The sequence below is a fragment of the Parus major genome, chromosome 2 (genome assembly GCF_001522545.3).
Source record: "Parus major isolate Abel chromosome 2, Parus_major1.1, whole genome shotgun sequence".
NCBI lineage: Eukaryota > Metazoa > Chordata > Aves > Passeriformes > Paridae > Parus > Parus major.
In genome coordinates, this window is record NC_031769.1 from 34,881,245 (window position 1) to 34,904,125 (window position 22,881).

At 41.0% G+C, this 22,881-nt stretch overlaps 1 protein-coding gene across 4 annotated transcripts in view; it reads left to right on the forward strand.

Moving 5' to 3' along the window:
* Window positions 1-928: 928 nt before the first annotated feature.
* Window positions 929-22,881, forward strand: part of GALNT15 (polypeptide N-acetylgalactosaminyltransferase 15) — a 33,058-nt gene continuing 11,105 nt past the window's right edge. The window contains exons 1-7 of one of the 4 annotated variants that reach the window (XM_015617402.3): window positions 929-4,074; window positions 5,013-5,558; window positions 10,999-11,165; window positions 11,890-12,094; window positions 20,342-20,509; window positions 21,128-21,245; window positions 21,992-22,186. In XM_015617402.3, coding sequence (XP_015472888.1) covers window positions 4,049-4,074; window positions 5,013-5,558; window positions 10,999-11,165; window positions 11,890-12,094; window positions 20,342-20,509; window positions 21,128-21,245; window positions 21,992-22,186 — 1,425 coding nt within the window. In that variant the 5' untranslated portion in view covers window positions 929-4,048. Of the gene's footprint in view, window positions 4,075-4,624; window positions 4,801-4,851; window positions 5,559-10,998; window positions 11,166-11,889; window positions 12,095-20,341; window positions 20,510-21,127; window positions 21,246-21,991; window positions 22,187-22,881 lie in introns of those variants that run through there. The other 3 variants (XM_019005587.2, XM_019005588.1, XM_019005589.2) reach the window with 3 other exon arrangements.

Below are 22,881 nucleotides of genomic sequence, written 5' to 3' on the forward strand. Positions count from 1 at the left end.
GCCAAGGAGGCCAGGTCAGCCACTCTGAAAAAGTAAACCACCTTATTTCTATTTCCACCTGCAATTTAGAGCCAACTATCCCTAACTGTGGGTTAGATTTTATGGTCAATGCAGGATGATATTCTAATGAATAATGTTGACACTAAAATAGTCACAACCAGTTCAAAACTGGATTCAGATTACCTTAGGGTGGCTCAGAACCCTCTCCAGCCTGAGGATATTAATAGTGGATGATTAAGAGGCAGGAGATAGTGATAGCCTGTGTATTACCCACAGCACTTCGGATGTATCTTTCCTATGGGAGTTAATGATGATAAACAGTCATCATCCCTCACAAATAGCTGGTAGCTGTCTAGGGCTGTGTTAGAGGCTAAATCTTAGGCATGGAGTACACGCTATTGCCCTTAACGTCTTGAGAACTACCATTTCTGAGTTAGCCACAGGCTGTGGTGCAGTAAACTCAGAAGCTGTCCCTCCTGTGATATATATTCCCTTTACTTTCCATCCAGTGTGCCTGACCTTCATGTGCACAGAACTGCTTTTGAAAAGCAGTGCAAAAGTCCATGGCTTCCTTGCTCCATTTTATATGGGACATGATTTATGAGTAGAAATCTTGTAAAAATGGAATTTCAGATGCATTTCCTTCACTGACAGGTTGGCAAACATCTTATAAATCACGATGCAAGTTCCAAAATCCCTGCTAGTGATCAACAGATTTTATCAAGCTTTTTATAGCTTTCAAAAACAAGTTCCACAGAATCTTGTTCTAATTTATTATTCACTTGCTATTAGAAAGTATCATTGAATGAGCGATATTTGCTACAATGCCATGCACACAAACCATCTGCAATACCTGCAAATAAATTATACCTTCTTCTGATCTAAAAATACATATTTCTTATTATATTCTTGGAAGAAGGGGGAAGTTACTTGGTAACAAAAACACCACAAATCTTGTGCACCGTGTAAACAGTCTCCTTTTATGCACTTTCTTCACATCTGTGCAAATAAAGCCATTGTTACAAGCACAAAGAGCCGTGGCATACAATACACACAGCTATGAAACCATGAGTGCTGTGTGTGTTGAGTCTTTAAATGCAAGTGGCACATCTGCTTTTGGCATAGGAGTGTAAATCAATCCAAGATGTTTATTAAAGAGTCAGTAACGACCTGTCCACACGCTCTTTCTTCCATCCAGCCTTGGGTTTGTTCTTGCTTTGTTATTTTCCTGGCAGTCAAGCATGGGCTCTGCACACTGAAAGTATGTGGTGTTTCTTCACGTACGGATAACATAACATGTCACGTAATATTGAACAAGTATGTGATGCAGAATGGTTTGGACAAAAATGTGAGCCAAAATGAAGTGGGGAGGAAAGGGCAAGTACAAACAGCTACAGAAAATGACTGAAAGGTTTGTTACTCTGTGAAAGGCAACCATGTTTCCTGATACCTTTTGAATTAACAAGCCCTAGATTTGATTCCGTGTTCCAGCTCTTGGCAATTAATGAGCAAAATTTGCAATATTGAAGGATTGTGAGTATTTTCTTAAGGAAGTCAATAACTGACTTTGCATTTGCTGAAGGTATTCATACCATTGGGCCTACCTGAGCAGGCCTGTTAGGATCAGCTCTTGCATGGGTTGACCAGCAGGAAAGTCAACATAATATTGGAACCGGCTAATACTGACACTGCAAACTGGCCCTTTTGTGATTTTACAATTGCTGGTGTATTGGGCACAACCTGCAACGTTCCTTTCCCATGGATTGAGGAGCTCAAGGGCTTGCTATAGGACATCAGTCCAAAGACAATAATACCTTTTGTGGGCAGCCTCTTTGTGGGCTACCTGCATGAAGCAGCACTTAAAAGACTGGACCTCAGGATGAAGGCAATGGCTCTGTGTCTGACAGGAAAGCCTGGGCCATGCAATGCTCCTTCCTCTTCCATCAAAGGATGTGCAGGAAAGCATCCTAGGAAAGGGAATCCACAACAGCTAGTCAGGAGGAGTAACCTGTGTCCCAGTGAAGGGCCTACTTTGAGTAACCAAGAACTTTACTGAGAAGTGAATTGAAAAATACAATGGATATTGTATTCTTGACTTGCATGTGGGGAGATCATAACAGTGATGTTGTCCTTCAAATGCATTGAAGGAAACAAGACATGTCCTGTCAGATACTAAAGGGAGGCTCATCCATTGAAAAGGCACTATCTCTTTTGTATGATGGCAGTGGAAAACCACTGTTTTAAGAGACAGGATTGAAAAACAGACTGTTTGATGGGAAATGGTTTTGGAAGGCTTGTTGTGCAAAAGAGGGAATAGAGGCTGCTGGAAGTGTGCCACCCAGTGTTTTAAACTTGCACATTTAATTGACTAGACTGAACAAATAGCTTCTGTAATTGTTTATTTCTTCTTTGTTAAAAAGGTCAGGATATATTAAAAAGCTGGATTCCATATGCATATGCTTCAGTGATAATATTACCTATCAGCTCTGTCCCAAAAGTGTCTAAGATTGCTGTAAATTTGTTAATTGGGTGTCTTTTCATCTGTAGCTGAAATTCAGCTGCATGAGTGACCCAGGTGGATTTGCTCAGCAATACAGAACATACCAGGACAGAATCTATACAGCAATTTCTACGGCAGGCTAGAATTATCTTGATCAGACTTGTTATAGCATCTTGTTAAAATATTCTAGCCAGGGAAAAAATATTAATTAAATTAAATCAAACTACTCACATAGCCCAGAAAAGTTAAAAAGGGGAAAGAGAAAGTAATGCTTTCTCCCATTTATTCCACCCACTCTTAAGTTTCCTCTTTTAATTTAATTTTATTTTATTCCATATGCCTGATAATGGGACTTTGTGGAACTGAACCTTTTGCAAGTCCCTGTGAAAGCTTTTTGGAGAACATCTTGGACAGGTCTCTTCATTTCCATTTAATTTTGTCTTTCTATGGCTGAAACATTGTAATTTAAATGAGTGCTTTCGAGCTCAGATTTTTTTAATGCAAATGTGTGCTGCTTTCCTATTGAATTGAAATCATCAATACTTCTTTTTCCCTATGAAAAGCAGAATAAAAAGTAATATTCTCAGGGCTGATGGTGAATTGGGATGTTACTTTTTTGTGAATTTAAGCTTAAAAAGGGAGATACATACAATGGTGAAGTATCAAAATATTGGCTCACTCTTCCTTCTGCCCAAGATATGATTAAAGCAGTTCTGTATATTTTAAAGAACAGCTGATGTAGGGAAGGTGCCAAGACACAGCAGACCAGCCACACTCCCTCAAGGCATTCTGTGTAAGCTGCTTAGGGGAGTGCACACAGAAATGAGACACTATGTGCCTTCAGCAATCTTATGGTGCTATATACCACCCTTGCTTTTGAAGGTTGTGGAGCATTTTAATCTGAAAAGTAGGTGTACTCTCATTTTGAATTTTTTTGGAAGCTGTCTACCAGGAACCATAGTCTGAACTTATAGAACATCTTAGAGGGAAGTAAGTAATAGCAAAGAAGGTAAAAAAAATAGATCCTTGGTTTCCTTTAGAGTATACTGCATGCCTGTCTTCAGGCTATTCTTTTAGTTATAATGTCTATAAATGTAGGGCTTTTTAAAATCTGTGAGTGTGGAAGTTCTCCAGTAAGCATGCCTCCTGGAACAGGAGCTTTCTGCTCATCAAATATTGCAAGATAGGAAAAACAGCACATCTCATGCCCCCAGCATCAAAAGGGTTGGCAACACCTGAGTTGCATCCATCCCTGGTCTCTGCCAGACCAAGAGGCATGTGATGCTGAAGCACGTGGATTGTCTCACCCCTTCTCCCATTGGACAAGCACTCATCTCACAGCAAAAAATGCCTCAGTCCATGCCCAGTAGCACCCATGCCAGCAGTATTAGCAAACAGACCTCAGAGACTGAGCTCCCCTTTTAATCACAGAAGTTGCTATTTTCTCTCAGTGTCAGTGGCTGTTGTTCCAGCTCAGGCTTTATACATATTATTACTGGACTAAGGAAAACTTGAAGTGCTGCTTGCCCTGCAATACCAGATTTATGGATGAGGAGACAACTTCAGCCTGCCAGGTGATAATTTGGCACCCTTCTGTCAGTGTTAAAATCCGTATAGCTGTAAATATTTATTGGATATGAAATATATTCCAGCTAACACATTATCATATGAATAAATCTAACCTTAAGTAAAACATGTGCTCTACATCTTTTATTCAGTTTATAAAACTCTTGATTCTTGCTCTGTGCATTCTCAGCTTAATATAGCTATTCCAATGTACAGCAATCTGTGCCATGCCTTGATTTCTAATGCAACGTTTTGCTTCTTGCATTTCACCTCTTACAGCTTTTGCAAAGTTTTGATTTGATAGGACAAGCACAGTGAGGGCATTAGGACCAAGAGAAAGACGCACACATTGCTCTGTATTATGTCTGGCAAAGTGCTTCCTGACTGAGTGCCGTAGTTATGTGTGAAACAAAGTCAGGGACCGACTACTTCTCATCTGTTGATCACAGTTAACTTGAAGCCTCTGAACGGGGGAGAGCTGTCAGATCTGCTTTCAGAGATACTGTGCTTCAGTCCAGGAAGCAATTGGAAACTTTGAAGAAGCAGGATCTACTCTGGAAAGAAACTATGAGAAACGGGATTTATTTCGACTTAGAATTTTAAAAGGGGGAAAAAAAATCAAAGCTTTAGTTACTTTTTTAATCAGCAAAGCATGCACTTTCCTAACTAAGCTGGGACTCCGTATAATAACGGATCTAATTTATCTCACTGGATCCATGCTACATTTAACTACAGTAAGTACAATATTAATAGGAATGTTATTTTTTTTTTTTTTCTGTAAATAGTGAGGAAAGCATGAAATGGCATCAGTGAAATGTGAAGGGAGCAAAAAAATCCTCTTGGCAGATAGTGAAAACCAGGGTTTTTGTGCAACCCGAAGACTGAAATCTGAGGAAGATCCAAGTGATATTTAACATGACCATCTGTATCATTTTGTCACCAACAGTATGTTCTTGAGGAAGAAGTGCAGATATGGATCACGCAAGCTGCAGTTTCTCTTATTGTTTCTGATGCTGGGTTTTTTGCTACTGATGGTTACAACGCTGAATCCCCCACCCAGCAACCAGAGCAAGGAAGGGACTTTCCAGCCTGTGGAGTTCAACGCCCGGGAAGGGTATCAGATGGACTTTGTGGAGACCCAAGAGATGCTGGAAACCCAGGAGGAGAGCCAGCAGTATTACCCTTTGGATGGTCTGTCGCCTTTCATCTCCCTGCGGGAGGATGAGTTGATCATGGCTGTCGTGTCGCCCACCGGCAAAAGGAACCACAGCAAGGCCAGGAAGGACTATCGCGTGGTGAAGCAGCAGGGCAGGCGGCCGGAGGGGAAGGCAGAGGGGGGCCCCGAGTCCCAGCCGCTGTCCCTTCCCCTGCAAGATGGGCAAGGGGCTGCTGCGGGGGAGCGGCCGCTCGGCCTGGAAACCCACGGCTTTAACGAGGCGCTCAGCGAGCGGATCGCGCTGCGCCGGGACCTGCCTGAGGTACGACACCCGTTGTAAGTAAAACACCCTATTTCACTTCTGCGGGAAACCCTGCCTCCTTCCCCGCCGCCGCGCCCCCCCCCCCCCGAACCTCTCCTGCAAATCCCGCACCTCTCTTTCTCTAGACCTCGCGTCTTTCCTATCGAACTCCCCGCTCCGGGTCGGGCGCTCCGTTCCTCAGACCAGGGACGCACCCAGCCTCCTTCGGGAGGTGGTTCAAGCCCTCAGGAGCGGGCGGGCGGCAAAGACGGAGGGGGGCACGGTGCGGGAGGGGCGGCCGGGGTTCGCTGGGTGAGCGAGCAGAGGCGCGGGGCCAGCGCCGACGGGGGCGGTGTGAGTGCGGTGTGAGCGCGGTGTGAGCGCGGTGTGAGCGCGGTGTGAGCGCGGTGTGAGCGCGGTGTGAGCGCGGCCCCGCCACCCCCGCGCCCTGAGGCCGAGCGGGCGGCAGCGCCCCCTACCGGCAACCGCCTCACGGCAGGTGCCGCCCCGGGCCCCGCCCTTCTCTGTCCGGCCGGCTGTCCGGCCGTCTGTCCGGCCGCTGGGCTGCCGAGGGGAAGGGAACCCGCGGCGGGCTGGCGAGCAGGAGAGGCGGCGTCCCTCCTCGGCCAGGCCCCGTCTCAGCCCATCTGCCAGAGCTATGAGGTCACTGGGCTTACAAAATGATGAATGAGTCAAGAGTTAGGGATTCCAGAGCAAAAGTGACCCGGTGGTCACTCATAAAAGTGGAGCCGACTCTGCACTGGTGTGGCCTCACTTTAAATACCGTGTGCAGTTTTGAGCACCACAATGTAAGAAAGATATAAAGCTGTTAAAGAGTGTCCAGGGGAGGACAACAGAGATGGCAATGGGTCTGTAGGAGAAGCTGTGTGAAGAGCGGCTGAGGTGGCTTGGTTTGTTGAGCCTGGAGGAGACTGAGGGGGAACCTCATTGCTGTCTACAGGTTCCTCACAAGCGGAGGAGGGTAAGCACTGATCTCTGTGCTGACCAGTGACAGGACCCGGGAATGGCCTGAAGTTCCGTCAGGGGAAGTTTAGGCTGAATATTAGTAAAAGATTCTTCACCCAGAGGGTGGCTGGGAACTGGAACAGCTCCCCAGGGAAGTGGTCACAGCACTCAACCTGACAGTTCAAGGAGAGTTTGGACAATGCTCTCAAGCAAATGGTTTGACCCTTAGGGTGTCCTGGGCTGGGCCAGGAGTTGGACTCAATGATCCTTGTGGGTCCTTCCAAATCAGAAAGGAAACTCCTGGGAGGAAGGAAGGTGGATATCGGTGTGTTGGACAAGCTCTGCCAACACTACCACACCTGTCAGCAGCCAGGCTGTAAGGCCACTGCAAAAAATGTTTTATTTGAAGCCCCAGGTGTTACATTTGACTTGAGAGTCAGTTGCTCCAGCAGCCCAGGAGGGGCTACTCATCACGCTTCTTTTAAAAGGATCTGAGGTGTATCTACTATCAAGAATGGAAAGTTCAGGTTGGACATTAGGAGGAATTTCTTCAAAGAAAGGGCAATTAAACATTGGAATGAAATGTCCAGGGAGGTGTGGAGTCACTGTACCTGGAGGTGTTTAAGGAAAGACTGAACACGGCACCTAGTGCTGTGGTCTCATTGAGAAGGTGATGATTAATCAAAGACTGGACTTGATGATCTCAGAGGTCTTTTCCAGCCTAGTTGATTCTGTGATATGCTTCCCTTCCCAGGAGGAAGGCTAGAGATGTGAGTGGTGCCTTGTCTTCTGTAACAAAAATAATTGTAATTTTCTCCCAGGACACAGTGGAAAGATATACCAGAAAACATTTTAAATAAGACACAGAATTTTTTTTTTTTTGGTCAAACCACCATGTGTGTTCATTTTCACATGTTTAAAGACAGCTGGCTGCTCTAATTTTAGGGTACAGTCACAAAGAAAGCGAAATGAAACAGTATTTTCTGTATTTACTGACTAGGTTCAGTGTTAATTTGGTTAAATCCATTAAACAATGACATGCTGATATTATTTCAGTTATTTTTTGGCATGCCTCACTGCTAACTCTTTGAACTATGTAATGTTCAAAGGAGGAATGACTACCCTGCTTTACTGCCTGTGGTGGAAAGCCAAAAAACAGTTTTACTTTGGCAGCTGAAGGGCCATCCAACAAGAGGCAGCTTTAGTTAATACTGATCTTGGTAAAATTTAAGCCATGGTCTCAGAGTTCTTGGATGGATTTTGCTGCCTGACTAGTTACAGCCTAAAGAACTCTCAACACCACAGCTTACTGAGCCCAGACTGAAACCTCAGATCTCAGCATCTGAGGCTGATCTAAATCCAGATCATAAACTTGCAGCAGGATATGTCTAAGCCAGACCTGTCCTTTATGGCACAACACACAAACCACAATGATAATTTTTAGGTGTAGTTTACTCTAGGGGCCTGGCTTGCAATTGTGTCAGTCCAGTTTTACAGCAGTGTAAAAAGAGAGCAAACCAGAATCAGATTGTCTGAGTTTCTATTCAGTTCGCATCATGTCGTTCATCACAATGTCTATTATTATTTAATTAGAGGGAAGCCAACCAGTTAGAGATGTTTCAGTGAGTTACTTCCATGGACTAAGTCTCCCTCATGTCACTTGAAATTGGATGGCAAATACTTCATATCAGAAGTGGCCCATCCTCTGAGGTACCTTCCTCCCTCAAAGTGCTTTCTGCTGTTATTAGTTGCTCCAGCTGGGACTGACACTCTCCTGGGATACCTGAATCAAACCTGCCATTGTGACTTTTATGGTGGGGGTTCTGCCCAAAAGAAAGGTCCATTTTCCTTTCTTGGGTTTGAGTGTCAAATGGCAAAAGAAACTCACAAGGTATCTACAGAAGTTTTAAGTTTCATTACAAAAGTATAGCTTCCTCTGGAGTGCTGTTTGGAGCTGAATCTCAATGAAACATTTTCCCGAAGGTGAGTGGGAGTCCCTGCCAGCTCTGCCTTTGCCTTGTCAGAATTGCTTTCAGTTCATTGCTGCATGTGGCAATTCCTTGTTTTTCACAAATTAGATTAAATCACTATGTCTCATATCAGTCACAGCCCTGACTTTTTGAAATGCCAATTTATGATAGACAGTCTATGAAACTGCTCCAAATTACAGGGAAGGTATTCTTGTATACCAGTACCCTTGTGCATTTTTGTGAAGATTAGATATCTATATTGCAAGTCTTTGCCAATCTCCATGGCAACTAAGCACTTGCCATCAAGGTTATGTGTTCAAGTACAGTTATTTTCAATTCTTTTCCAATTAAGATTTCACAACAGCCTTATTTTCTATATAAAACAACCTATAACCACAGTACTAGCAACTACGTGCTAATAGCTATAGAATGTTTCTGGTTAGAAGCTGCCTGGTAGTAAAAGGACTGCATAAGATCTTCACTTTTCTTAATTACTTCTCAATTCTACTGCTTGAAAATATTCACTCCCAAGTCATGAGATTTTCCTGATTCTGCTGAAAATGGAAACAATCACCTTATATGAGATTGTAACAGTATTGTTGATTACACAAAATTAGTAAACCAAGGACAATATAGATTAATTACAGTGTAAAATCATCAAGAAAATACGCCTTTCTGCACAAAAAAATATAATGTGAACTATTGAATAGTATAATAAATTATTAAGATTGTGCTCATTTGAAATATATATTCCCAGAAGTGCATCTATAGTAACCATTTATGTGTATTCATAATTAAATCATTCGAACTATGGGTTCTCTTAATTGATTAGCAGCTTTGGGTCTGGATAGTGTCTAGCAGCATAGGGCCTCAGTTCATGAACGGAAGCACTAAGTAAAATGCTAATAAAAAGAAATACTAGAATTATATCCCTTCCATGAGTTTCTGCTGAGTAGCCAATTGTTTAACAACCTCTGTAAAATTTGTATAATTATTTGCTTGGCAATACAAAAATGCTGAAATAACAATGGGCTACATTCAGCCAATTGTGTAATTCCTTGAAGAAATTCTTGCTGCTGGAGATTAAATGAGTTAGGACACTGAATGACTGTTATTTGGGAAATGAAAAGATTTTTTTAATGTCCTTTCTAATGTCAGCAAAGCAGTATATAGACACAGTCTTTGCATATCTACAATGGGCATTTGAAGGCCCATTTTTCTGGAAAATATGCATCCTCACACCAGAGCAGATGGTTTTCATATGCAGTTTATCTGAGGAGGAATGGGAAGCATTTGTCATCTTAAAATGTTTGAATTATTGTAGTGGTTTAACACCGGCTGAGAATTAAACTTCCCCCTGTTCCCCTCTGGTGAGGGAGGGACAAAGGAGAGACTCATGAGTTGATTTACTGAAAGCAAACAGCAATGGCATAAGAAACAATGTCAGCAGCAATATTAATAACAAAAGTACACAAAAAGAGGTGCTTTACACACAAAAGGCATTCACCACCTTGACTTAGCTCTGCATGGCACTGAGACAAAGACAAGATGGCAGGGGGACGTTCCTGTGACTCAGCAATGACAGTGGTTATTCCCAAGGCAAAGACAAATGGCAGGGGGATATTCGTGTGACTCAGCAATGTCAGTGCTTATTCCCAAGGCAAAGACAAGATGGCAGGGGGATGTTCCTGTGGCTTGGCAGTGTTATGCAGTTATTCCTGAGACAAAGACAAGATGGCAGACTCTCCCTGCAGCCAGTGTTCCCCAAGCCCAAGACAATGAAAAACAATGACAGAACAAACCCCCAAAACTTGATTGTCCATACTGCACCACTCCACCCACTTCCAGACTGCTCTGCTGGTTTGATTGCACACTGACTCCCGGCTGGGAGCCTCATTCAGCAGTGATTCATTTTCATTGGAAAAGCAACCTGTATAAACTTCATAGTGAAAATACATTTTTTTCTTAAATGTACATACATTTGTAATCATGGCCCATGTAAGGATCCATGTCATTGCCATAAAGGACTGAGATGCTAGCTTCACTCACTAGGATCTTGGTCAGGTAATCCACAGATATACTCATCTGTTGTGCAGACAAGTTATTTTGTTAGTCTTAATGGTACTGCAATTGTTTGCTCTTTTTTCTTTTATGTGAGAAAACATGGAAATTGGTGGAGGCTGGCTGACTTGCTTTATCCCTCACTCTGCTCTAATAATCTTCACTTTTTCTTTGTGTTCTGGACCATTTCTGTTTGAGCTCTGTTTTTTGAAGCAGACAGAGCAGGAAAAAAACCTATGCCAGGACACAGGAACATTTTCCTCTTTTTGTATTATAATTTTGATAGTGCCATTCCCATATTTTAACTTCATATTCCAGTTTTGAACGCCTTAGTGCTTCCTTTTCTTAGAAGTGAGCTGAGATCTTAAACTGCTCTCTACCCCTAAAGCTTTAGGTGCTGCTTACAACTTTGCTCTGAGAAAAAATTTAGCCATTTGTTCCAGTGTTTCCAGTGTCTTCCTCATTTTCACCCATGTAGGTGTCTACAGCAAAAATACGACTCCAGTCTGCCCACTGCTAGTGTCATCATCTGTTTCCACGATGAAGCCTGGTCTACGCTGCTGAGAACTGTGCACAGCATTATGGATACAGCCCCAAAGGCCTTCCTCAAGGATATCATCCTAGTCGACGATCTCAGCCAGCAAGGTAGCTCCCATTTCTCTCTGTATGTGAGTTCCTTTTTCCAAAACTTCAGGGAAGAAACCGTCCTCCTCCAAGAACTGTGTGAGGAGAGGAGAAGGCAAAGAGGACTTGCAGGAGATGAGCTAAGCAGCGCCCAGAGCTGGCTACCAGGTTTCACAATCCATCCCTAGAATTCAGCGTAGACTTTCAGCTTTGAAATATGTTTCTTTTTTCCCCCACATCATTTACAACACTCTGAACTTTCTTACTTTAAAATAAGATCACAGTATGCAAATCTTAGGATTCCCACTGGACCAGATCTGCTGTCATAATTTCCAGACCTGCATTTTGGCTGAAGCATAGAGTGGAAAAGTTCACATTGCTAAAGTAGTCCAAACTAAAGTAGCTTGGCTTGGGAAAGCCAAACACCTGTAGTATCTCACTCTCATCTGTGTATTTTATGAGATGATGAGAGCATCCACCTTTTGCTAAAAACAGGAGAAGAGGCTGTTAAGACTCCCACAGGAATAGCTTCCTACCTTGTGAATCTCAGGTTCCATTAGTCTCTACTTCCCTTTGACATTATGTTGCTGTAGAAATATTTGAAACGTGGCCTACTTGGCCATTTAAAACAAATACCTCTGAAACATTTTACCAGCAAGAAGTAGCATCTCCTGCTTCCTGTTTCTTTTCTGTAACAGCTTGAATCAAAACAAAAATATTTCAGTGACTGTTCTGTTTCTGACAGGGCCCCTGAAGTCAGCTCTGAGCGAATACATCTCTAAGCTGGATGGTGTGAAGCTCATTCGGAGCAACAAGAGGCTTGGAGTCATCAGAGGTCGGATGCTAGGAGCTGCACGGGCTACCGGGGATGTGCTCATCTTCATGGATTCACACTGCGAGTGTCAGAAGGGCTGGCTGGAACCCCTCCTGGCCAGGCTCTCCAGCAACCGGTAAATATCCCTGGATATGCACATTTCTGCTGAAAGGGATGTGTTTGGAAAGTGTTGGGTAGTTTTTGTAATCCTGCCTTGGCTCCCTTCTTGCTCCTGGTCACATCCCTTTTATTTTCTACCATATCACTATATGCATCACTTTGATATGTGGGAAGCAGGATAGGTCTCAGAGCTGATAACCCTCACTTTACACCCAGTGTAAATTTCAAAATTTGTATCCAGTTAGAGCTTTAAGAAGGCTCCCTGGTGGTCTGAATTAAAAAGGTTTCAGTCTCAACCTGTTTGTAAATCGGCAAACATCCACCAGAGAAAGCTACTGCAAGACTCCATTATTTTTACTTTTTAGCCATCTCACTGATGAAGCCAAGAATAAAATGCTTTGTCCTCCTGAGCCAGTTTGGCTGTGTACCAACATCACCTTTTGGCCACCATTTCTCTTCCAGAGAAAAAGCCCAGATAGCCTGGGCAGCCTAGACAGGTCCAGCTAATCACCAGTACTTTCACTGACACCAAAGCAACAGAGTAAGGTAGCGATTCACATTTCTGAGTGTTTCATGTTTAGGGTGATTCTTGGGCCTGCTCTCTACTGTGTACAGCTATGCTCATCTATGAAGTCCTTTGAAAAGATTAAAACCACTGCAAATGTGTCTAGGCTTACATGTCAGTAAATCTTTTTTTAAAGGGACTTTTTTGAAAGAAAAAAAATTGTACATTAACTTGTCACTTGGGAAAAAAATAATTGCTAGAGGGGGTAAAATAAAAAAAAAAATCTTTAAACTCTTATTAGACTGTTAGTCACGCTAAACACCTTCAAAGGCTGTTCCCAAGCACTGGAAGAAGCTGCTTTTGTGGCTTATTATGTTTGCTTATAAGAGAACTAATGTGCACTTTTTGAAATTATTACATCATTTGAATGAAAACATTAAGAATACTGAAAGCAAGAGTAATGCTGTGCTAGAATGTCAGGAATATTCTTTTCAAAAAGGTCCTCCTTGGAAAGGCAAATTTTTGTTTGCTGACTAATTAGATTATTTACTGTGAATATATTTCATGATTCTTCTGCCTTGAACTATAGTCTATTTTTAATGTTCAAGCAAAACTACAGTGTGTATCAGTTGGCCAGTCTTTATGACTGTAAGAGTGTTAAAATTTCTAAAATGAAAAGTTACAAATGGTCTCAGAGGAGAGCTATAGTGGAGAATTACAACAGCAAGAGAGAAATTAGGACCCCACAACCCCACAATGTCAAAAACTCACTGTCAAAAGTTATCCCTTCTGAGGGAATGCAAAGCCTCCAAGTATGCTATCATTCAGAGATTCTGTAACACTGTCACCAGAGGGTGGGAAAGGAATTGTTTTCCTTTATAGGGCCCATATGTTCATTCATTACATCCAGGAGATGTAATGAATGAACAGGAGAGCAGAATTTAACAGTAAATAAACTAATATTTAATTGGATTAATGAAACAAAGGTGGAAACCTGATTGAATAATGGTATGGTTTAAGCCATCCCTTTTTGTGTGCTGTATTAGTCACTGTGTCTGATCCTGGAAGCTTTCTCACTCCTAGTGAGGAGAACCTGTGACATCCTCTGCTGAGGAGGGAAGATAAGGTCTAAGGCACCTGGCAGTCACCTTCCCTTACTGTCCCTCTTTCTCCAACTGAAGAATGATGACAATAATACTGACCTGATAAGGAAATTAATTCATGACTTGTCATTAATTGCTTGTAATGCTTGCATGGGAAAGTAAAGCATTAGTATAGGTAACTTGGCTTCATTTAGCACTTGAGGAGCTGTTAAATTGAATCATGTGCACTCCCTGAGACTACCCAAATGAGGAAAGCACAGGAAGTTGAAAATGACTGCTGAAATATCCATTTTTCCTCTTCTTAATGTACCATTCAAACTATAACTCAGGCACTTTTGGTGGAGGGACGGGATGGTCAAACAACCACCTGGAGTGAGTCAGTTGTTTGCTGGCAAGGACCAATGCAGCCTTTCAAAGCTCAAACATTTGCAGGAGCTTAAGGGAGATGTAGAGTGGTTTCAACCTTGAAAATTGTGATTAAGCCTAATTTTCTATACTCCTGATCAAAGTGTGTCAGTATTATTGTGATCTGTCTTAGAGTGATGCTGAGAGATCCTTGCCCAGACTGAGATCTCACTGTGAGTTGAACATACAACAAGAGAAATATTCCCAGTACTTAGCAGACTGTAGGATAAATATAAGAAAAATTACCCCAGTTTTACAGGTATAGAAACATTTATACAGAAATACTTGGCAGATATTTGACCTGTTCTAGGTAATGACATTTCATCTCCCTACATGATGGCTTTATTCATTAATCCAATCTAATTTATTTTCTGAAAAATGTATTAAGTCATTCTAAAATCATTGGATATACGCTTATGAGCACCTTGATTGGGACTAGTTCTGTGAACTGTACCTAATAAATTGACTGGGAAGCTGTGCATCAGCTTAGTATATTGCCTAGAGAATGGTTCAATGATTTCTAAAGCATTCCTTGACATTTTGATTATTCAGGGATGAATACTGTAGGTACCTGGACAATATTAGAAAACTACATGAGATATCCCACAGATCATTTAATTTGACAACTGTTTGTGTTCCACGCTAATTCCAGGTGAGTAGCATGGTGCATAACAATGCAGCTGAGCCATTATTACAGTCATCTTTGGAAGGGTTTGCCTTTTCCAGGAGACTGCAGAGCTGCTATTTTGTATTCCATCCAAAGGCAGGGAAAGGCAGAGGGAGCATATAATGAACTGTTCCATGAAGCCTTAAAAATGTTGTTCCTTTGATCTAAGAAACACAGTGGCCACTGTGCTGAAGCAGGATGATGAAAAAAAAAAAAAAAAATCCAAAACATATTTCCTTAAAATACTTCATTAAAGCAAAACGAACCATGATTATATCCTTGACAAGGAATTCCACCTCTAAAAGAGGCCTGGGCACCATAACTGTGGACAGAAAGGGTGGTTTGCAAAGGGGTAGCTGAACCTTAGGACCTTTTCCCTGCTCCTCATTGCAAGGGCTGTTTCTCTCTGTGCTGGAGCACTGCCTATGCTACAGCTCAAATATTAGATTAGGAAAGGGGAGCCTGTTATATTATTTTTAAAAGCTTATCTGTTTCTAAAATTCAAAGTGCCTCAGCACTGTGATTCAAGGTCACTTTAATGAAAATGCTGATAAACAGAATAAGAAATTAGCATAGCAGTGGAAAGGTGTTTCATCATCTGTGTGCTCCCATCAGGAACAAATGGAAGGCTCTGCTTGTAGATACAGGAACAGAAGGAGTTCTGCTGTCCACAAATCTTCTGTGTGGTCCTGATTTTATGATAATACACAAGAGAGAAGGGAAATATTTTGCACTAGAGATGAACAGCTTCTTCATCTCTTTTATTCTGATTCTCCACTTTTTCAGTGGCCTATATCCCAGCTTTTTGAGCTACTAAATACATGAGCCATCTGTTTTCTAACTTCTCACAGGCTTGGGGAAACATGATGTTATCCATTCAGAACCCACACAACCCCAGCATCTGAGCATGCAACTCCATGCTGCTCTCCCTGTTTTGAAAGCACACTTCCATACACTTCACATGTAACAGCCTGCTTCCTGGGATTTCTGTGTTTGCTCCTTCCTTTTATATCCCCCATTTGTCAATAGCACTCATTTCAAATTCAGTAAATGTTCTGCATTTACATGGTAGGATATGGGAAGATAAGCTTCACAATCTTTCGCAGTTGATCAGGATCAGAAGGTGACCTATTTTAAAGAAGTTGAGGTGAAGAAAATAAAGGCAAGAGTCTAAAGCCAAATTAAAATATTACTGCTAAACACAGGAGCAATATAGATTTAGGCATAATTCATGGCTCAGTGCCATGACTGACCAGTGTTAAAAGGTGTTGATTACCTCTACAGATTTTGTTACTATACATACAAATTTTAATATTTTAGCAAAAAAGGCAAGTTCAAAAATTATTATTTTTAATAAAGCATTTCCAAAGCATTCCCTTAGCACTCTGCTTTGCAGGGATTTGCTTAGTGCTTAGCATATTAATAGTCCACCCATTCGAGTAGACTGTTCCTATGCCCTAAGTTAGTCTGGAGTTGGTCTGTAAAGCAGAATTTAAGTAATCCTTTATAACTTAGCTTTGCCATTCCTTATCACTGCATTTTATCTTCTTATTAACCCTACCTAATTTCAAGTGGTCTGTATTTCTAAGACTTCAGTTAGCCAGCAAGGGGCTCTCAGTGGAAATGCAGCATTTTGTGGAACCAGCTTGGGTCCTCAGTTACTCACTGAAGTTTTGATTGTGTGCAGAAACAGAGAGCCAGGATAGGCTGGATTTCTTAGCTATCTAATTTTTGCAAGCTATGATGCACCTTGAAATAGGTTGAGGAATATACATAATTTTCATATTTGGTTTTTGGTTGGTTTGAGGTTTTTTTCCCCCTTCTTTAAAGGAGGATTTAAACAGATTAAAATCCATTCCCTTCCCAGCAAAATAAAGTATAAATCAATACAAAAGAACTTTCAAAAAAAGTGTATCCAAAACTTCAAAACAGATACATTAATTAAAACTACCTCTCCCCATGTTACTCAGTTTAAAATTAGAAAAGAACATAAAGTCCATGTTGACTGTAAAGGGTCATGGGAAGACATTTCATTTGCAATTGTATTTGGTAAAGAAATCCCAAACCAGGAAATTGTTCTTGTTTGGGTTGCTGTTTTTCATGGAATTGTGACCTTTTGTAATTTGTGTGAGTTCCAAGCATTTGAAATATTCACAGATTAGTCAAACAGTTCAAAGCCTTGCTGCTAGTTGTAGTTGAATTTCCTGTTTTCCTCTTTCCTCGGATTCCACAGAGTAAAATTAGCAGTAGTTTCTACTTCATTTCAAAGTGCTGAGAAGCTGCTGTCTGCCAGTTACCCAGTTAAAAACAAGAATAGCTAAGAACATCTTCCAATTACCATCTACTGCAAATTTGCATTTAGAACTACACAAATATCAAACCCTCATTAAATATGCAGAAAACAGCTATTTTACATTTTTTAAATCATACCAACCAGAAAATGGGCAAAGCACTGCTTGATTAGGATTAAATTTGAATATTGACCAATTTTCACACAAGATAAAGCTATTACATTCCTGTTTCAGATCAGAAAGACACCCCAAATATTTCGTTTTAAGAAGGTGTGTTTCTGTTGGTTTCAGCAGAGCTACATTGGGATAATACTATACTTACACAAGGTGAAGGTCTAGAATTATTCTTACAAACATACTCTTGAAAATTGTTACTCTTGGCATTCTGAAAAAACTACACAAGTAGTAGCTCTAAAACACACTTATCATTTTTTACTGTATAATTTTGTGGGAAAGGAGATCAGATTTCATTTTGTTCTGGTTATGGTTGAATTTAGCCTGGGTAGAACATGACCTATTCCTGTGAATTATTTTCAGCTTAAACACTGTAATTTTCTGTGTCATAATTTGCAGATAATTTGGATAATTGCTTGGTCTCCAAACTATCAGAATCCACTATGTCCTTATTGGTATGTTTCTTGTATTGGAATCTTGAAGAATCAATGCCCAGTTACTAGAACTACTATTGTGGTGCCTACTCTTGTGAGCAATTGCACTGATACGAGAAGCACCATTGGAGTTTGGAGCTTTATAGTAGCAACAAATTCAAGGTGGATAAAAAAAAAAAAAGACAAATTTTAAATAGTTACAATGATATGAAAATGTAGGGTTGTCTGAAATGTCTGGATCATCCAATCCAGAATATATCTGAGTGTGTCTGTATTTGCATTGTCTCTATCTGAACTATCCAGGATCAGTTCATGTGGTCTAGCCTGCATGGTCAAGGTCTTTTGAATGGTTTAGTCCACATTGCTTCTGGCTTCCACTCAAGTACACCTTCCTGATATTTCCCTCTTGAATCTGAAACTGTAAGATAAACTACCCTGGGGTCATTAATTCCTCAGTCCTGTCTGAATGAGAATGGATACCCCAGTTGCAATAGATAGTGTGGGTTTCAGCAAGCAGCAGCAACCTGAGGTGGGAGCTATAGCTGCATTACGCTCCCAACCAGGCAGCTGTCAGAGATGCTCGTATACTGGAGAATGTAGCAGGCTGTAGAAATTACTGTTACAGTGACTTTTTATTTTTTGACATTTAGTCATTTAAAATCCACTTAACTTGTCAGATGGATTTCCCCCAGCATATCAAAGAAAAGAAATGCCTGTTTGCGTGAGTCCAGTGGGACACTACCTTTAGTAACTTTTAGAAGCAGGTAGTTTCCTTTGCATGCTGTTAGTGCGTAAAGCTTTCAGTAGAAAGGACTTTTCTGGCTTGAGAGCTGGATGGTTTCTCCTGTCGTGGATACAAAACTCTATCACAGAGACATCATTAGGAGAATCAGGGAAGGATATCAGCTTTATTATTTTTAATATCACTTCTTTCCATTTCTTCTTGAGTCCTGCAGAAGGATGACAGGAACTCACTGCCTTGATGAATATGCCTGCAAATGCTGCATGTGACCATAAAATTTTCTCACTCATTTATAAACTAGATGCTTGTTTCTAAGAGTCCCTATTACTGCATATTATAAAGGATGGTTTTACACCTGAGCAGAGAAATAAAATCACTTTTTTATTTTGAATCTTCCTGGCTTAAGCTCATCATAGGACAGTCTGCTCTTACTAGGAGACAAAACTGAGTCATTTTAAAGCAATCTTCTGCATGGTTCATCTTTGTATTATCAACTGGCAAGCAGTAGTCTGTTCCTCTGTGGGCTTCTAAAATCCTCTACAGGAAATGTCAACTGTGAAAAAACAAAGTTGGGAGTTTTCCCCCACTCTGATACTGAAAAAACATTATTCTAGTGATTGCAAAGGCAAGATATGTCAAGATTACATTAACATCACCCAGAGCTACCATCTTCCTTAGCTGGTTCTGGCCTCTGCCACAGAAAAATACAAATGTCTCACTGCACTGGAGACTTCTGAGATGTCCTTTCTTCACTGACAGTATTATGTTTCAAGCAAATTTCTCTCCTTGTGATTTCTGACCAACATATATATCTTAAAAGAGGAGATAAAAACACCTACATTTTGCCCCCAAATTGACAATTTCATTTTTCCCTCCCTCTGTTTTAACAGGAAGTTATTTCCTAGGGAATAATTTCCCACACAGATATTCCTACTCTAGAACAATAATAATGTCTTTCAGTATTCTTTAATTCCTCTTAAATATTACTGATTTTTCTCCAGAGGAACTTCTGTCTATAGACAAGCCTTTGCACTGAGACCAGAGACTATGTTTTTAAGCATAACTGAGAAAAAATGGATAATGTTATTCTTCAACACTTTTTCCCTGCAGTCCCTAATACCATTTCATTCATACTCTGAAAATTTCCAAATGTGATATATCAGTGACCTGAAAACAAGGAACACTGAAGAAAATTCTGAACTACCAGTTAATTCCAAGATGATGTGCAAGTACACTGTGAAATACTGTGACTTCTTTGCCATAGGGAAATGTCTAGTACCGCTTCTCAGACTGATCCAAATCTAACTTAAGTTAGAAATCAGTTAAAGGATTGTCACTTACAGTGCAATGTCTCTGTTCTTGCACTTAAAAGTAGATTCCACACCGTGACACTGCATTTGCAAGACTGTGATAAAATACAAAGAGGCACTGGCTTATGAACTCAGTAAGAAATATTTTTTCAAAACAACCAGCAGAAAAAACTAAGGATAAGTGAACTCTTTATTGGCCTGATGTGGCAGACTCATGAAGTGTGTGTAACATCTACAGGAAAATCAAAGGATGGTAAAGTATGAGGCCAAAATCATCTGCTATTAAAATTTGCATCCATGCAGAGCCTGTAGCATCAGAGGTTGGGGCCTCTGTGTGAAATAGCTTTATGAGAATTCTGATGGTTAACTTATAACAAAATCCTAGATAGTATTAAATGACAATGCAAGGTACAGGGTATCAGTAAATTGTTGATCTTTAGACTCCTCACTGCATGCTCAATATTCCCAAGCACTGAGCCAGAGCTTCTGTCAGCAGGGAAACTAAGGACACTCAGCATTTAGAGGAGTGTTTGTGCTTGACAGTGTCAAAGAGGAAAACTAATGTTTACTAATAGGGTAATGAATTTAATTTATGCTTTGGTTTTGGAAATAAATGGTATTGTCTTTTTCAGAAACAGTGTCGTCTCCCCTGTCATAGATGTCATAGACTGGAAGACCTTTCAGTACTATCACTCTGTGGGCCTGCATCGAGGTGTTTTTAATTGGAAATTAGATTTTCATTGGGAGCCAGTGCCAGAGCATGAAGAGAAGGTACGACAGTCTCCCATCAGCCCTATCAGGTAACAGTCCATCAGACAATGTGCCTTGCTCAGCTCAGCAGCAAAACTGTACAGTTTGGGTCATCTTGGGTCATCTTCCAGCTAACGAGAGAAAGGTGCGGTTACTTGCACATGCTGAGTTAATAACTCTGAAGGGATAGTTTTTTTGTTTGTGCTGTTTGTTTTGGTCTTTAGTAATCATTCTAATTAGATTGCTGTCACACTTCCAACGTGACAAATACTTTCCACACATTGACACAACTAGAGTATAGCCTGACCAGACAAGGTGTGGAGGTTTGTAGGGAAAGCAAAAGACAGGTCATACACAGTTAAAAGAGATGTCTTAATCATGGTCTGTTTGTCTCTTGTTTTGAATGTACATGTATGTGCAATGTTCCCCATTGTTCTGAGTCCTATTTGATAATTCAGCTCTGAGCTCCCTTCCCCAAGCAAAACCTTGAATTACACTCCAGTTGTTCTTTATTTTGGTTAGATAATCAATTAGTTCATTCAAGCTTATATGGAATTACTGAGTCATTTTGTAATACTCTCTCTATGGAAATGGTGGAATTTTTCACCCTCTGTGTAATTTCTCATCCATAACTCAAGGTGTTCACTTTGAAACTGTTTTCCACACAGGAGTCCTGCAGTAGCTGGTGCAGTGGTGGCCATGGATCGACATTACTTCCAAAATACTGGAGCTTATGATTCTGACATGACCATGTGGGGAGCAGAAAACCTTGAACTATCTATTAGGGTAAGGACCTTAATTAAAACATCAAGCTGTGATAATTATTGTAATTTTAAGGAACCTGAGTGATAAAGCAAGAAGATATTTGTAAAAACCGTGCAGAACATATTGTGTTATGGAGACTACAGCCTTCCCTGCAGAAATCTATCCCCACGCTCCACAGCCTGTCAGGACTATACAAGAACATGCAGCTGCTGTGAGTTAGGAGCATTATGTCAGGAGAAGGAAGTTTTGCTCGCTATCACTATCTGCCTGAGGCCTGAGTCACTGCTTTTGGCACCCTCTGAAAGCTGCCTCTACTATTCCGGAATGTTAATATGCACCAAAGGGAGAGTACGTTTATTTCTTTGCCAGCCTGTAGTTTTAATAGCAAATTGTTAATATTAAATCCTTTGCATTGATTTTTGCTGAATACAAAGAGTAACTGATATTGAAAGTTGCAGGCACAAAGGGCGTAATGTTTTTATTGTCCCAGACAAGGGAAGTTGTGCATCCAGATCTCTCCACTACTCTGCACTGTTTGTGAACAGAAAAACAAAAACATGTAAATAGCCATACTGGGTCAAAACAGAGGTTTGAATGCCCAGTATTTTCTCTGTCTGTGTGGAGCAATGTATGAAGAAGCATATACTAATGCTCTTGCTGTTTCCAGGATTTCCTGAAGCAGAGTCTAGAGTAAAGAAACTTCTCCATTTCAGATCAAAGTAATCTAAATAAGGTAATCTCTTTTTGTGCTTTCACTTGTGTTTCAGACTTGGCTCTGTGGTGGCTCTGTAGAAATTATCCCATGCTCCCGAGTTGGGCATGTCTATCGAAATCACTTCCCCCGTGCTTTCTCCTATGAAGAGGCCATTGTGAGGAACAAAATCCGAATAGCAGAGACCTGGCTGGGCTCTTTTAAAGAGAACTTCTACAAGCATGACACAGTAGCTTTCTTAATCAGCAAGGTAAAGACATCTGTAGAGGTTTGTTTCTCAGTTTTGTGTTGAGATAGGTGAAGGGAGAGGAATAGGAATGGGGCTGTCTGTATGCAGTCAGATGCAGGAGATAATCTTTTCATTAAACCTTTCAGTGAAAGAGCTGCCAGATCAGGAAGGAGAGAGAGAAACTTGTGCCTAAGTTCAGCCTTGTGCTGAAGTTATGAAACTTTGTGGAGTATAACCTCTTCAAAGGACTCCCCAACAAGCTGTGGTTTGTTTTTTCACTGATAGTGCATGGAGGGTTGTGATGTATCTTAAGTGGAAGCCTGCAGCACTGTGTGCTCAAAGAACTGTCCTAGGGGGTTCATTCTTGGCTATTGAAGGTCTTCCTCGTATGGTTCCTGAGGATATTCAGTATTATTCACAGGTGAGTGGCAAGTTATAGTGTTTCTCCTGGAAAGCAACATATCTGAGTGGTCTAGTGACAAAAAAGGTGTGTTTTTTTCCCTGAAGTGATGTATCCAGAAGTAACTGAACTGAGAAAGTCAGATATCAACACACCACTATTTATAAGTTACATTTTCTTAGAAACATGGCTCAGACATCTGACTAGACATTCCTCCAGGAATTTGGATTCCCAGCAGCCTGTAAGCCAGGACAGGCTTGCAGGCAGGTGTGTGTAGCCCTGGCACACAGCTATACTTGAACCATCTGCAGGTTAC